This window comes from Oncorhynchus kisutch, linkage group LG13 (assembly GCF_002021735.2).
Source record: "Oncorhynchus kisutch isolate 150728-3 linkage group LG13, Okis_V2, whole genome shotgun sequence".
Lineage (NCBI taxonomy): Eukaryota > Metazoa > Chordata > Actinopteri > Salmoniformes > Salmonidae > Oncorhynchus > Oncorhynchus kisutch.
Genome location: NC_034186.2, coordinates 59,422,839 through 59,440,521, shown reverse-complemented (window position 1 = coordinate 59,440,521; position 17,683 = coordinate 59,422,839). Strand labels below are relative to the sequence as shown.

Here is a 17,683-nt window from a genome sequence, read left to right as displayed (position 1 = left end):
CAATTTAAGTCCCTACCCAAAAATGATTTTGAGGTAGGATGGCGTTTTAGCCCAAGTTACCCCACAATTGCACATGTTACATTTAGCCCCACTCCTCCCCTATGCACTCATAGTGAATTGCACAAGGCCATGACACTGCTAAAATCTACTGGTTTAAAATGGTGCTGTTTGCGCATATTTAGTACTTAATTAAGAAACAAAGGCAAATAAAACTGCTGTTTTCCCTGCTATTGCAATAATTGTTGTGCATTGACTGCTTTTCAGAATGCAGGTTTCCCTCCCTTTGGCACTCATAACTTGAATGCGCCTTGAGAGGAATATTTCTCTTGCATAGAATACACAACAACAAGCCGACTAGGTAAATAGATAGATGTATATAAACTATTCTACAATGGGATTGTCTGGTTTTTCTATTCATTACTTGTTTTGTTTGTAGAGGAAAAAAAGCAAATGTGGACTGTTCTAGCGTCTTCATATATAAAAAAATGTTTCATATTATTTTAGCGTGTCAGTAATGATTTTGCCGCCAAAATAACTGCAGAGGAAACACTGTTGCTCCACCTCATCCCCTTATACAGACAGAAACTGAAACCCACAAAACCTGTCAAACATACAGTGGGGAGTTACAATTGGGGAGTTAAAGGACTGCCTGGACTCCACAGATTGGGACATTTTCAAGGAAGACCATATCAACATGACAACACGGACAGGGTAGCATCTTACATCAGTGTCTGTGGAAAACTGCTTTCCAACCAGTACTTTTGTCACATTCAACAATGCCAAATGCTGGGTCAATCCAGAGCTAAAAGGCCTAAACTCAGCCAAGGAAGAGGCACATAGGAGTGGCAACATGGACCTTTTAGAGTGCCCTACCGACCCACCCATTGTCAACAGCGTCACAAACGCCAGGAAAGCTACAGGCCCAGGCTGGATTTCTCCAGCCACAGTAAAGCACTGTGCTGACCAGCTCTCCCTTCTATTTACGGACACCTTCAATCCATCACTTGAACTATGCATTGTTCCTGCCTGTCTTGATTCCTGCATTGTTCCCATTCCAAAGAAATATCCTGCCTGAATTACTACAGACCTGTTGCACTCACATCAGTCATCATGAAGTCCCTCAAGTGCCTTGTTCTATCCCACCTCAAAACCATCACTGACACCATCCTTTTTTAATTTTTTTAAATTTTAAATTTTACCCCCTTTTCTCCCCAATTTCGTGGTATCCAATCGTTTAGTAGCTACTATCTTGTCTCATCGCTACAACTCCCTTACGGGCTCGGGAGAGACGACGGTTGAAAGTCATGCGTCCTCCGATACACAACCCAACCAAGCCGCACTGCTTATTAACACAGCGCCATCCAACCCAGAAGCCAGCCGCACCAATGTGTCGGAGGATACACGTGCACCTAGCAACCTTGGTTAGCGCGCACTGTGCCCGGCCCGCCACAGGAGTCGCTGGTGCGCAATGAGACAAGGATTTCCCTACCGGCCAAACCCTCCCTTACCCGGATGTGCGTCGCCCCACGGACCTCCCGGTCGCGGCCGGTTACGACAGAGCCTGGGCGCGAACCCATGCCATACATTTTTTTGAATTTTATATTCTCTCTGACTGTTTCAGATTTTATTTTATTTTGGTGATTGTTAGTTCTCAAATTATCTTTATTTAAAAATGTTTTGCTCCATTATATTTCCAACATACTTTATATCTGATATTAGTTGTTAAATTTTACACTAAAAACATACCACAGTAGCGGCCAAGATTTAGCAGCAGTCATGCGCTGCTGCTGAATGCATATAGGGGAAACACTGCTTATTAATCGGCCACCTGCTCCACACTGATCGTCCCACTCAGTCTATGCACCCTGTAATTTCATACTAGACTGCACATTGCTTTCTGCACTGGCTTTGGGCTATGCTTCAGACTGACTCCCACATACAGTGCCTTCTGAAAGTATTCGCACCCCTTGACTTTTTCAACAATTGGTTAGCCTTATTCAAAATGGATTATATAGTTTTTCCTCATGAATCTACACACAATAACCCATAATGACAAAGCAAAACAGGTTTTTAGAAAAGGTTGCTAATTGAAATATCACATTTTCATAAATACTCAGTACCTCGTTGAAACACCTTTGGCAGCGATTACAGCCTCAATTCTTCTTGGGTATGATGCTACAAGCTTGGCACAGGTGTTATCTACAGGTATTCCAAGCTTTTAGTGTCATACCCAAGAAGACTTGAGGCTAATTGCTGCCAAAGGTGCTTTGACAAAGTACTGAATAAAGGTTTTGAAAACTTATGTAAATGTGATATTTCAGATTTATTTTTTTGCTTTGTCATTATGGTGTATTGTGTAGAGGGGAAAAAAACAAAGTTGAAAGTCAAGGGGTCTGAGTACTCTTCGAATGCCCTGTATATGAACTCAGCAAAAAGAAATGTCCCTTTTTCAGGACCCTGTCTTTCAAAGATAATTTGTAATATCAAAATAACTTCACAGCTATTCATTGTAAAGGGTTTAAACACCGTTTCCCGTGCTTTGTTCAATGAACCATAAATAATGAACATGCACCTGTGGAACGGTCATTAAGACACTAACAGCTTACAGACAGTAGGCAATTAAGGTCACATTTATGAAAACTTAGGACACTAAAGAGGCCTTTCTACTGACTCTGAAAAACACCAAAATAAAGATTCCCAGGGTCATCTGTGTGAACATGCCTTAGGCATGCTGCAAGGAGGCATGAGGACTGCAGATGTGGCCAGGGCAATAAATGGCTATGTCTGTACTGTGAGATGCCGAAGACAGTGCTACGGGAAGACGGGACGGACAGCTGATTGTCCTCGCAGTGGCAGACCACGTATAACAACAGCTGCACAGGATCGATACATCTGAACATCACACCTGCGGGACAGGTACAGGACTGCCCGAGTTACACCAGGAACACACAATCCCTCAATCAGTGCTCTGACTGTCCGCAATAGGCTGAGAGAGGCAGGTCCTCACCAGACATCACCTGCAACAATGTTGCCAATGGGCACAAACCCACTGTCGCTGGACCAGACAGGACTGGCAAAAAGTGCTCTTCACTGACGAGTCGTGGTTTTGTCTCACCTGGAGTGATGGTCAGATTCGCCTTTATCGTCATCGAAATGAGTGTTACACCAAGGCTTGTACTCTGGAGCAGGATTGATTTGGAGGTGGAGGGTCCGTCATGGTCTGGGGCGGTGTGTCATAGCATCATCGGACTGAGCTTGTTGTCATTGCAGGCAATCTCAACGCTGTGCATTACAGGGAAGTCATCCTCCTCCCTCATGTGATACCCTCCCTGCAAGCTCATCCTGACATGACCCTCCGGCATGACAATGCCACCAGCCATACTGCTCGTTCTGTGGTGATTTCCTGCAAGACAGGAATGTCAGTGTTCTGCCATGGCCAGCGAAGAGCCCGGATCTCAATCCCATTGAGCACGTCTGGAACCGGTTGGCTCGGAGGGTGAGGGCTAGGGCCATTCCCCCCCAGAAATGTCTGGGAACTTGCAGGTGCCTTGGTGGAAGACTGGGATATGTGAAATGAAATGTGGCAAAAGGTTGCAAAGTTCAAGGGGGCCGAATACTTTCGCAAGGCACTGTATGGTCAATGTGCTCCTAGAAAAATGAAGGATTCTAGCTTTATTACCTCAAATGTTTTTGTCTATCTGTAACTGCACAGCACAATTTCAGAGTCAAATTCCCGTACAATCAAATGTACATGGTGGATGAAGCTGATTCTGATTAATTTCACCCTCAATTAACTTTCCTTAACACTAAAAGCATGCATTTTGCATGAACATTTGCAAATGGGGTCTAGTTTCTTACAGGGAAGCTGCAGAATGAGTTTTAACTAAGCCCTCAATTTTGAGCGAGACACCTGATCCTGGAGCTTAAGCAGACATTGCAATATTCATTTCTTAAAGACCATGGCTTTAGCTTCAAAACAGGGTTTTTAAGCTAATTAACATCAATTCAGGGGCACACAATTCAGGAAATCTACTCTATGGCTCCCATGCTAGTTATTTATTTTATGGTTGATTTGACTCTGAGATCTGATACCGAATTACAGCATGAACAGCTGGACATTTGTCAGGTTCCTCAGTGGTATAACAGCCACATCCCAACTGGGGATTGAAAGTCCTGTATTTTAAGCATTGGCCCATATGTTCCTCCTAAAACAGGCTTTTCCTACATCCAACATCCACCACGTTCCTACATATGAAATATCCTTCAAAGCACTGTTTGCCAATGTGATCAACGCTGGAAATAGCCTACCATGAACATATCTGATATTTGCTGTGACTCCTAGCCTATTAATGCATCTAAATCCCCCTTTTTATATAGTAAAACCTAAGCCAGCATGGCTGACTCCTAATGGCTGTTTTCAGATGTGCTCTTTAACATGTGATGGTCTGTCTGCTCTGTGGATGTGAATGAACCCTGGTGTTTGGAGGTCAGAGTGGTAGATGAGGTTGCAGTCACAGAGTGGGGGCACAAGCCTTCTCCACATAGGGAGGCTTCTTCACGTTATAATCGGGGGGAAATACAGTCTGGTCCAGATGTCTCAGGCTCAGATGTCAAAGCCAATGCTCTTTTCCCTTTTGAGCGTTTGATGTTATTGAGACGAGAGCCTGATAAGGGACAAAATTATGAGCAATATCCCCTTTATGCTATAATAGGATTTCAGGTTACACATTTCACTGCCAACCTATCTGCTCTTCTGGAGTTTAGTGCTGTTGAATGTCGCTTGGTAACATTATCATTTGAATGATTCAAACGTTTTATAAAAGTCAAATATCGGTGTTGATTATTCAATACTATTTAGCCTAGCATAGATGTAGACTAATATTGATGATCGCATTATGCAGCAGTTGTGGTTGGTCTCTTGTGTGATGCTCAAAACTGCTAGCTCTATACAATGCGCTTGGTCTGGACTGTAATGGGTCCCCTGTGATTACTTCAGATGTACAGACTCTCCTGAACTGCTCAATGAACCAGTAAGGGGGTTGCAGTCTATTAGGGAATTCAGAATTCTATGGGAGTTTTTGGCAGCCGAACACACTTAAATGTAATGCGGGGAGACAAAAAATACTCTCCAAATCTCCCCACGCCACTATGCCCTGCACAGGTTTAGCTAGGCCTATGTTATTAAATTTATCAAACATCATGTCTCTGGTTTTACTTTACCCAGAAATACCTATGTACAAAATGACTGGAACTCCAGGTGAAGACCTTTGCAGAATCTGGCCTGCCTATGTAATTTGGCCTACACATTTGCAAAGGAAATCAGGCTTTGCCAATGCAGGCCTATGCGTGATGATAATTGGGCCTGTGTCATTCTTAATTACGACAGCAGCTCAGCAGACACCTGGGATTGTCTGGATACAGCATCATCGTCGAATAACAAAACACTGAGATTTTGTGTTACTTCAGAAATTCTGACAGTTTATTATCCAGTTAAAATCTATTAATGAAATGGATTGTGCTGCTAATAAAGCAAAAAAGTAAGTATCTCTGCTGAGCAAGTAGGCTAAATTAAAACATTGGAGATTGTATGGTTGTGGTTATCATAACTAACAATTATGTTCTTCAGGATTCTGTTTCCTTTTAGTTTCAAGAAATGTTTCTCTTTCAGGATAATTTTGAGCCTTAATGAAATCATGTGTAAGTAACTAAAAACACCCTCCTGACCATTTACATAAGACACAGAATTGTATTTTCAGGAAATAAATAACCACAGTTCAGACGGGGGGGGGGGCGTTCTGTGATCTGTGGTATCGTTTTCTTATTTGGGGAGCTGAAGCCAGTCCTCACTGAGCGCAAGAGGAAATCCTGATTAGTAGTCCTCGCCTGGAAGCCGTTGGCCATTCAACAGGAACAGGAACACTACTACTGTTGCAGGCAGCCACACCTAAAGGCCAACACGAATGAAAGCCCCCAAAGACCAGGTCAAAATCCTTGTCCAGATCACATGGATTATCTTCAGTCATGCATTTGGGCTTTTTCTAAGCCTCAGGAAAGCTCCTCCAGTAGCAGTTCTGTCTGGAGTGATGTACTTATTTTGAATACTTTACTTTGAGATTAGATCCTTCCTCACTGCACAGAGATGTATGTGAATCTCTGGTTAGGTTCTGCAGGGGGTAAAAATTAAGTGGTGGGGCCCTGAGGTTGATTAGTACCCATTTTAAAGTACATCCAGCCTTCCCTTCAATTACACCACAGAGCACGGGCGAGAAAGTGTTCGATCAACATGGCCACAGTCCTGTCACCAGATGTGACGTGTTGATACAAGAGATGTGTCTCTGGAATGCCATGGCTTCAAGGAATACAGTTTTCATGGCTTCATACCGCCAAACCCTGAAGAATGTCATGGTTGAGTCTTTCACCTGCATTTGTAGACCAGGCTAAATCTAACTCATAAATTCACCACACTTTGCCAACTGAAGCTTGACTTTTAAGATTTTTCAGATTTAAAGGCCCTGAGGTTTCAAAGTTATAATGTTACTAACCGTTTATGACAAAACCAGGCTAGCCGTGATGTACGAGTATGATCCAAGTTGCCAAGAGAAAAAACGGCCACTTTATTTCCTTTCCTTAACCTTTTTGGGATAGGGGGCAGCATTTTCACTTTTGGATGAATAGCGTGCCCAGAGTGAACTGCCTTCTACTCTGTCCCAGATGCTAATATATGCATATTATTAGTAGTATTGGATAGAAAACACTCTGAAGTTTCTAAAACTGTTTGAATGATGCCTGTGAGTATAACCAAACTCATATGGCAGGTGAAAGCCTGAGAAAAATCCAACCAGTAAGTGGGACATCTGAGGTTTGTAGTTTTTCAAAGCTTGGCCTACCGAATACACATTGAGATATGGATAAAGTTGCACTTCCTACGGCTTCCACTAGATGTCAAATGTCTTTAGAAACTTGAATGAGGATTCTACTATAAAGGAGGGGCTCATGAGACCTCTGAGTCAGTGGTCTGGCAGAGTGCCTTGGTCTCATGACGCGCGCTCCCGACAGAGTTACCTCTCGTTCCAGTGCTTTTCTGAAGACAAAGGAATTCTCCAGTTGGAACTTTATTGATGTTTTATGTTAAAACATCCTAAAGATTGATTCCATACATTGTTTGACATGTTTCTAAAGGACTGTAACGGAACATTTCAAGTTTTTCTCTGGATGAAGTGCCTGCGCCTCATGACAATGGATTACTGGGCTGAACACGCTAACAAGTGGCTATTTGGACATAAATGATGAAACTTTATGGAACAAATCAGTCATTTATTGTCGAACTGGGATTCCTGGGAGTGCCTTCTGATTGAAGATCATCAAAGGTAAGTGAATATTTATGGTGTTATTTCTAACTTTGTTGACTCCAAAGTTTAAAAAAAATCTGACAGCAGTTGCATTAACTTCTTACGGGTCATTGGGACGTTAGCGTCTCCCCTCGACAACATCCGGTGAAATTGCAGAGCGCCAAATTCAAATGACAGAAATTGTAATATTGAACTTTCATGAAAATACAAGTGTCATACATCATTTAAAGTTTAACTTCTTGTTAATCCAGCTGTGTTAGATTTCAAAAAGGCTTTACGGGGAAAGCACACCATGCGATTATCTGGGGACAGCGCCCAGCATACAAAGGCATTAAAAACATTTTCCAACCAAGCAGACGCATCGTGAAAGTCAGAAATAGCGATAAAATAAATCCCTTACCTTTTGAAGATCATCATCTGGTTGCAATCACAAGGGTCCCTGTTACATAACAAATGGTCCTTTTTATATCCCAAAAAACTAAGTTTATTTGGCACGCTTCATTCAATAATCCACCGGTTTCCCCTCCGTTCAAAGTGCATACAAAATGAATCCCAAACATTACCAATAAACTTGGTCCAAACATGTCAAACAACGTTCCTAATCAATCCTCAGGTACCCTAATATGTAAATAAATGATACAATTTAAGACTGAAAATAGTATATTCAATACCGGAGATAAATTACCACCTTCACCAGAGCGCGTCACAAACATTTTCCAACCAAGCAGATGCATCACGAAAGTCAGAAATAATAAATCGCTTACCTTTTGAAGCTCTTCATCTTCTTGCAATCTCAAATGTCCCAGTTACACAATGAATGGTCATTTTGTTCGATAAGGTCCTTCTTTATATCCCAAAAATGTCTTTATTTGGCACATTTGATTCAGAAATACACCTGTTCATACATGCCTACAAAGGAATGTAAAAAGTAACCTGTAAACTTGGTCCAAACATTTCAAACAATGTTTCTAATCCAACCTCCGGTACCCTAATATGTAAATAATCGATACAATTTAAGACCGAATAAACTGTTTCAATACCGGAGAAAAACGAGGAGCGTGCAGTCATTCACGCGCACCACAATTCTAGAGCCCTTCTGAGTGACACTTAGAAAGAATATGAATACTTCATTTTTCAACAACACCAAAAAAGCAGAACAATTTCTAAAGACTTGACATCTAGTGGAAGCCATAGGAACTGCAATCTGGGTCCTAATAATTAGGCTTTCCCATAGAAAAGCATTGGAAAGTCGAATGACTTTAAAAAAATGATTTCCTGGATGGATTGTCCTTTGGGTTTCGCCTGCCAAATCAGTTCGGTTATACTCCGACATCGTTTTAACAGTTTTAGAAACTTTAGTGTTTTCTATCCAATACTACCATATGCATATCCTAGCTTCTGGGACTGAGTAACAGGCAGTTTACTTTGGGCACCTCAGTCATGCAAACTTCCGAATACAGACCCCTATCCATTAAAAGTTAAAACAGCTATGATGAGCTGTTATGCAATGTATAACGTGTAAATATGTGCTCATGTGTAGCTTGTAAAGATGTGCTAATGTATAGGTTGTAAACAAAAGATGTGCTGATTTCTTGTTGGACAGTTTTCTCTGCAGTCATTTTTCTACAAGACCAGACGAGTGGGGGTTACAGTGAAGTTTAGACCTCTGCCAGTAATGGTGTTAAACAAAATAGCTCACCAGCAGTTCTTCATCACAATAGCCACTTATTTATATGAATACTGAAGCTTTCTCAAAGGTAGAAGATTTTCCAAACATTTTTGCAATGGCTTACGTTTTGGAATCCGATCATACAATTGAGATGTAGACCTATAGAGTGTATTGGAGGATCTTTTCATTTCTCTGTGGTGTAGTCCTATATCTCTGAACATGTCGTCCAGCACTGTTTTGAACATGAAATCCTTTTGAGTTGCACCTTTTTTAACCCTCTGTGTACACCTGTAGACTATAGAATGAAAGAAAAGCTCTAGCGCTGCCTACAGAGGCTTGTCTGTATTTTTTAAAAGTGCAATCATAGCTTACTGTGGCTTTCCTTTGTCTCATTTGAACCTCAAGTCTGAGAGCGAGGGGCAGGAAGTAGCTGACTAGAATAGATAACATGTCAGGATGCTTGTTGCTATTCTTTCACCAGGGTGGAGAACCACAGCGTCAGACGGGTCAACACTTTCATATACCGTACTAAAGAAAATATGTGACCTTGCCTACTTATGTTTGTAGGCTATGACATCTGTAGTGTACTCACAGGCTGTGATTCTTATTTAGAATCTTATAGTATAATAGAATTGGTGTCCAAACTTCAAGTGTTACAACAAAATCAACACTAGGCTCTTTAATATTTAAAGTTGTATTAAGTTGGTTTTCAATGAACCAACAAAACACGTTCCACATTCACAGATGTGACAGGTAAAAAAAATAAAATCTAAATATATAATTATAAAAATACAAAAAAAGAAGAGTTTTTTGTGTGTGTGTGTGTGTGTATATGTATGTATGTATGTATGTATGTATGTATGTATGTATGTATGTATGTATGTATGTATGTATGTATGTATGTATGTATGTATGTATGTATGTATGTGTGTGTGTGTGTGTGTGTGTGTGTGTGTGTGTGTGTGTGTGTGTGTGTGTGTGTGTATCTCTATCTCTATATACACACACACACACACACAGTGGGGCAAAAAAGTATTTAGTCAGCCACCAATTGTGCAAGTTCTCTCACTTAAAAAGATTAGAGGCCTGTAATTTTCATCATAGGTACACTTCAACTATGACAGACAAAATGAGAAAAAAAATCCAGAATCACATTGTAGGATGTTTAATGAATGTATTTGCAAATTATGGTGGAAAATAAGTATTTGGTCAATAACAAAAGTTTATCTCAATACTTTGTTATATACCCTTTGTTGGCAATGACAGAGGTCAAACGTTTTCTGTAAGTCTTCACAAGGTTTTCACACACTGTTGCTGGTATTTTGGCCCATTCCTCCATGCACATCTCCTCTAGAGCAGTGATGTTTTGGGGCTGTTGCTGGGCAACACGAACTTTCAACTCCCTCCAAAGATTTTCTATGGGGTTGAGATCTGGAGACTGGCTAGGCCACTCCAGGACCTTGAAATGCTTGTGTTTGGGATCATTGTCATGCTGAAAGACCCAGCCACGTTTCATCTTCAATGCCCTTGCTGATGGAAGGAGGTTTTCACTCAAAATCTCACGATACATGGCCCCATTCATTCTTTCCTTTACACGGATCAGTCGTCCTGGTCCCTTTGCAGAAAAACAGCCCCAAAGCATGATGTTTCCACCCCCATGCTTCACAGTAGGTATGGTGTTCTTTGGATGCAACTCAGCATTCTTTGTCCTCCAAACACGAAGAGTTGAGTTTTTACCAAAAAGTTATATTTTGGTTTCATCTGACCATATGACATTCTCCCAATCTTCTTCTGGATCATACAAATGCTCTCTAGCAAACTTCAGACGGGCTTGGACATGTACTGGCTTAAGCAGGGGGACACGTCTGGCACTGCAGGATTTGAGTCCCTGGCAGCGTAGTGGTTTCTGATGGTAGGCTTTGTTACTTTGGTCCCAGCTCTCTGCAGGTCATTCACTAGGTCCCCCCCGTGTGGTTCTGGGATTTTTGCTCACCGTTCTTGTGATCATTTTGACCCCACGGGGTGAGATCTTGCTTGGAGCCCCAGATCGAGGGAGATTATCAGTGGTCTTGTATGTCTTCCATTTCCTAATAATTGCTCCCACAGTTGATTTCTTCAAACCAAGCTGCTTACCTATTGCAGATTCAGTCTTCCCAGCCTGGTGCAGGTCTACAATTTTGTTTCTGGTGTCCTTTGACAGCTCTTTGGTCTTGGCCATAGTGGAGTTTGGAGTATGACTGTTTGAGGTTGTGGGCAGGTGTCTTTTATACTGATAACAAGTTCAAACAGGTGCCATTAATACAGGTAATGAGTGGAGGACAGGGGAGCCTCTTAAAGAAGAAGTTACAGGTCTGTGAGAGCCAGAAATCTTGCTTGTTTGTAGGTGACCAAATACTTATTTTCCACCATAATTTCCAAATAAATTCATTAAAAATCCTACAATGTGATTTTCTTGATTTTTTTTCCTTCTCATTTTGTCTGTCATAGTTGAAGTGTACCTACAGGCCTCTTGTCTTTTTAAGTGGGAGAACTTGCACAATTGGTGGCTAACTAAATACTTTTTTGCCCCACTGTATATGGTATGCTGCTCTCAACTTTACTTTGACCTCTTTGTTAGCATCTCGTCACATCAGTTTATTGGATGCGTACACAGTTTAGCAGATGTTATAGTGGGTTCAGTGAAATGCTTATGTTACTAGCACCTAACAATGCAGTAAAATGTCAAATAATCCCCCAAAAAACAAACGCAAGCTATCAACAAATGTCGGAACGAACCCGAATAGCTGTAACAGTAATCCAAATGCAATGTATACATATATACACTTGGTGAATTTAAACAAGCTATACTAAGAATATGTACAGCAGTAGATACTGTATATTAGAGTGAGACCTGATGAATTATGATGCATTAATTGACCCACAATAACAATTGTTTGTTCCCACTCAGCTGAGTTATTTTAAGCTCTCTACAGCCTATAGTTTCAGTATGAAGCACTTATCTAAGGTCAAATATTTATAGACATTAGAAAAGCTCCTTAGAGGATGTAATTAATCTCAAAATGTTGTGCTGCCTGCTCCACATAAAAAGGCCGGTAACCTTCAGGTGTGGTGTGTAGCTTGTTGTTTTAACTTCTTATGGCTGGAGGCAGTATTGATTAGCTTGGAGGAATAAGGTGCCCAGAGTAAACTGCCTGCTACTCATGCCCAGTTGCTAATATATGCACAGTATTAGTAGATTTGGATAGAAAACATATAAAAACGGATAAAACCGTTTGAATGATGTCTGTGGGTATAACAGAACTCATATGGCAGGCAAAACCCTGAGAAAGAAATCCAACCAGTAAGTGGAAAATCTGAGGTTTGTAGATTTTCAACTCTTTGCCTATCGAATATACAGTGTTTATGGGGTCAAATTGCACTTCCCAAGGCTTCCAATAGATGGCAACAGTCTTTAGAACCTTGTTTGATGCTTCTACTGTGAAGGAGGGGAGAATGGGAGCTAAATGAGTCAGTGGTCTGGCAGAGTGGCATGAGCTGACCACACGCGTTCACGTGAGAGTTAGCTTGAGTTCCATTGCATTTCTGAAGACAAAGGAATTCTCCGGTTGGAACTTTATTGAAGATTTATGTTAAAAACATCTTAAAGATTGACTCTATACTTCATTTGGCATGTTTCTACGAACTGTAACTGAACTTTTTGACTTTTCGTCTGGCCTGTGCATCATGAATTTGGATTACTGGGCTGAACGCGCAAACAAAAAGGAGGTATTTGGACAAATGATGGACTTTATTGAATAAATCAAACATTTATTGTGGAACTGGGATTCCTGGGAGTGCATTCTGATGAAGATCATCAAAGGTAAGTGAATATTTATGTTATTTCCGACTTCTGTTGACTCCACAACATGGTGGATATCTGTATGGCTTGATTTGTTGTCTGAGCGCTGTATTCAGATTATTGCATGGTGTGCTTTTTCGGTAAAGTTTTTTTGAAATATGATATAGCGTTTGCATTAAGGAGAAGTGTATCTATAATTCCATGCATAATAGTTGTATCTTTTATCAATGTTTATTATGAGTATTTCTGTAAATTGATGTGTCTCTCTGCAAAATCACTGGATGTTTTGGAACTACTAAACATTAACGTGCCAATATAAACTCAGATTTTTGTATATAAATATGAACTTTATCGAACAAAACATGTATTGTGTAACATGAAGTCCTATGAGTGTCATCTGATGAAGATTATGAAACGTTAGGGATTAATTCTATCACTATTTCTGATTTTTGTGACTCCTCTCTTTGGCTGGATAAATGGCTGCTGTTTTGTGACTAGGTGCAGACCTAACATAATCGTTTGTGCTTTCGTCGTAAAGCCTTTTTGAAATCTGACACTGTGGTGGGATTAACAACAAGTTTGTCTTTAAAATGGTGTTATATACTTCTATGTTTGAGGAATTGTAATTATGAGATTTGTGTTGTTTTGAATTTGGCGCCCTGCACTTTCACTGGCTGTTGTCATATCTATCCCGTTAGAGGGATTCAAGCCATAAGAAGTTTTAAGTTGGCCAATCGATGTGGCAACGAAGGCTCAATATGTAGCAAATGGAGTGAGTGTTCACTAATTCAATGCCAGATGGAATACAATTATGGAATTAAAAGTTAGCAAAATGAGAAGGAGTAGGCTACAACAAGCAACCAACAGGTAGGCTATTGTTTTATCTGAATGGGGTTGGGGAGAAAGCGCAGCATTTAGCCTAGCTAGCTATAGCTTCTCTAGGCTGCTCCAGTCAAGACGGGTAATGTTGTATGGGATGATAAATAACATTGTGGCTGCTACAAGTTAGCTAGTCTTTGCTAGCTAAATTAGCCGAGATGTCTCTTTCTCTCATCTCCCGTCTCTAATATTCCAGTCTCTGACATTGCGCGTTCTGATACATCTTTATTTTTCTGGATTGTCTTTTATTTTTTATTGCTACATATTGCTGCACTCTTGGAGCTAGAAACACAAGCATTTCACTGCCCCTACGATAACATCTGCAAATCTGTGTACACGACCAATAAAAGGTTGTTTGAGCCTCTCTCCCTCGCGCAGCAGCAGTGCTCATGTTAAAAATGTGCACATGCATTTAGAATATCCAACTAAATGGCAAAAATAATGATACTATTCGTATAGTGAAATTATTTAATATCCCCATACCTGCTGCCTAAGCACAACTGATTATGTCCTATATACTGGCCTCTTCCTCTTTGATCTGAGTGTGACTTGCTTCCACAGAGTCAAGATTTTTACTGTACGCATTTCACAGAAATGTTGTAATTTTCTTTATTGAGCCAAGTTTAGTGTGATAGTTCTCTCCCTCTGGGCTCTGAGAGGTAGGGCTGAAAAGGAAACATTGAGGACATCTAGACCATAAAGGCCTGCCATCACCAGCAGCAACATGGACAAAGAGAATTAGCAGGCTGCCATAGCGCTGCATTATGCCCAATATTTGAACATTATGTTTTATACTTCACAAAGCTCCTCATGGCTATTTTTAAGAAATTATATCAGTGTATTTTTGGTCAACTGAAACTGTGCTTAATTAATGAATACATAGTTCCTCAGGGGTTAAGACTGAGAGGTAAAATACTGTTTTATAGAGATTAATCTAGTAAACTGTTTTCTCTCTGAAAAGCAATGCTCACGATAATGCAGTTAGACGTCAAACACTGACAGCTCCAATCACCAAGGAATGCTAAGGAGTTAAAAATATTTCAGTGAAATAATCAACCCATTTCAATATGCAGACACGTGCAAATGCTTAGTCATACAGAGTCTAGAATACCCCCACTCCCATGTTTTCAGTTGGACTATAGTAAGTATATCTCAAATCAAATATTTTTCTTCCTGCTCAGAGAAGTGATTGAAAGAGTATTCAGCTCCTCTTTTTACCTCTAAATCTAAAGTGATGTACTTATTTTCCACTGGTTTACAGATCAGGTATTCAGGTTTTTGCTTTTCTCTTCCTTAGGATGGCTCGAGGCAGCGCAGAGAGAGGAAGAAGACAGTTTCGTTCAGCAGCATGCCCACTGAGAAGAAGATCAGCAGTGCGAGCGACTGCATCAACGCCATGGTGGACGGCTCTGAACTGAAGAAGGTCCGCTCCAACTCCCGCGTTTACCACCGCTACTTCCTCCTGGACGCCGACATGCAGTCTCTAAGGTGGGAACCCTCCAAAAAAGAGTCAGAGAAAGCCAAAATTGATGTCAAGTCCATCAAAGAGGTGCGGACAGGGAAAAACACAGAAACGTTTAGGACCAATGGAATATATGATCAGATATCAGAGGACTGTGCCTTCTCAATCATCTATGGGGAAAACTATGAGTCTTTGGACTTGGTTGCAAACTCTGCCGATATGGCCAACATATGGGTGACCGGGCTTAGATACCTGATATCCTATGGGAAACACACCTTGAATATGATTGAAAGCAACCAGAACAACATGCGCTCCTCCTGGCTCGGTGACCTCTTTGAGGAGGCTGATGCCAACAACAGCAAGCACATCAGTCTATGTGCTGCTGTGCAGCTAATTAAAAACCTAAACCCTGGTCTCAAAAACAATAAGATTGAACTCAAGTTCAAGGAGTTTCACAAATCTAAAGATAAGGTGGGATGTGGTGTGACTAAGGAGGAGTTCATTGAAGTCTTTCATGACCTTTGCACAAGACCAGAAATGTATTTCCTTCTTGTCCAGTTCTCTAGCAACAAGGAATTTCTAGATACCAAGGACTTAACTATGTTTCTGGAGGCTGAGCAGGGTATGGCACAAGTAAGTGAAGACACCAGTCTGGAGGTCATTCAGAGCTATGAACCTTCCAAAGAGGGGCAGCTCAAGGGCTGGCTCTCCCTTGATGGGTTTACCAATTATCTCATGTCGCCAGAGTGCCACATCTTTGACCCTGAACAAAAAACAGTGTGTCAGGACATGAACCAGCCCCTGTCCCACTATTACATCAACGCTTCCCACAACACATACCTGATCGAGGATCAGTTTAGAGGCCCCTCTGACGTTACAGGGTACATCCGTGCCCTCAAGATGGGCTGTCGTAGTGTAGAACTAGATGTCTGGGATGGACCAGATAATGAGCCTGTCATTTACACTGGCCACACAATGACCTCGCAGATAGTCTTCCGCAGTGTCTGTGACGTCATCAACAAATATGCCTTTGTTGCATCTGACTTTCCCCTGATATTGTGTCTGGAGAACCACTGCTCTTTAAAGCAGCAGAGGGTCATGTTTCAGCACTTGAAAAAGATTCTTGGTGATAAGATTCACATGAATCCACCCTCATCTGAGGACAGCTACCTGCCCTCACCCTTTGACCTCAAGTGTAAAATCCTGCTGAAGGGGAAGAAGCTGGGCGCGATCTGCATCGGCTCGGAGGGCGAAGTGACTGACGAGGATGAGGGGGCTGAGATGTCCCAAAGAATGAACATTGAAGCCAACGAACAACAGAGCATACCACTGAAAAAGTTCCAGCTGTCCAAGGACCTCTCTGATCTGGTAACGTTGTGTAAATCGATTGCGTTCAAAGACTTCCCAACAGCTTTCCAAAGCCAGAGGCACTGGGAACTTTGCTCGTTCAATGAGGTGTTTGCCAGTCGCTGTGCCAGTGAATTCCCAGGCGACTTTGTTAACTACAACAAGAAATTATTGGCGAGAGTCTACCCCAGCCCAATGCGGATTGACTCCAGTAACATGAACCCTCAGGACTTCTGGAAGTGTGGTTGCCAGATCGTGGCAATGAACTACCAGACCCCCGGCCTGATGATGGACCTAAACATTGGCTGGTTCCGTCAGAATGGGAACTGTGGTTATGTGCTGCGACCAGCCATAATGAGGGAGCAGGTGTCATATTTCAGTGCCAACACTAAAGACTCAGTGCCTGGTGTGTCTCCTCAGCTCTTGCACATAAAGATCATAAGTGGACAAAACTTCCCCAAACCAAAAGGCTCAGGCGCCAAAGGAGATGTGGTTGACCCTTACGTCTATGTGGAGATCCATGGCATCCCTGCTGATTGTGCAGAGCAAAGGACTAAAACTGTCAATCAGAATGGGGAGAACCCACTGTTTGACGAAAGCTTTGAGTTTCAGATAAATCTACCTGAGCTGGCCATGGTGCGCTTTGTGGTGCTTGATGATGACTATATTGGCGACGAGTTCATCGGCCAGTACACAATCCCCTTCGAGTGTCTCCAGCCGGGATTCCGGCACACACCGTTACAATCGCTAACGGGAGAAGTCCTTCCCCACGCCTGGCTGTTTGTCCATGTGGCCATCACCAACCGAAGGGGCGGGGGCAAGCCTCACAAGAGGGGACTGTCTGTGCGTAAGGGCAAGAGAAGTCGGGAGTATGCCACCATGAGGGTGCTGGTCATCAAGGCTGTGGACGACATCTTCAAGACAGCCATACTGCCACTGAGGGAAGCCACCGACCTCAGAGAAAACATGCAGGTAAGGGATTGAACATTATTTGTAATAAGGGTTACATGGAGAAAATCGGACCCCTCTGAAATGAAACTGGATGGCCCTCCCTTAAGCAAAATATATTTAACCTAATCCCTTTATAAATTATAAAAATAAGTGACCCACCCGCTTACCCAAAATAATAATTAAAGCAA

The 17,683-nt window shown here is 41.7% G+C and overlaps 1 protein-coding gene across 1 annotated transcript in view; it reads left to right on the top strand.

The window, feature by feature from the left end:
* Window positions 1-17,683, top strand: part of LOC109902068 (inactive phospholipase C-like protein 2) — a 60,598-nt gene that overhangs the window by 24,555 nt on the left and 18,360 nt on the right. Inside the window, exon 2 of the mRNA XM_020498134.2 lies at window positions 15,033-17,516. Coding sequence (XP_020353723.2) covers window positions 15,033-17,516 — 2,484 coding nt within the window. The remainder of the gene's footprint in view (window positions 1-15,032; window positions 17,517-17,683) is intronic.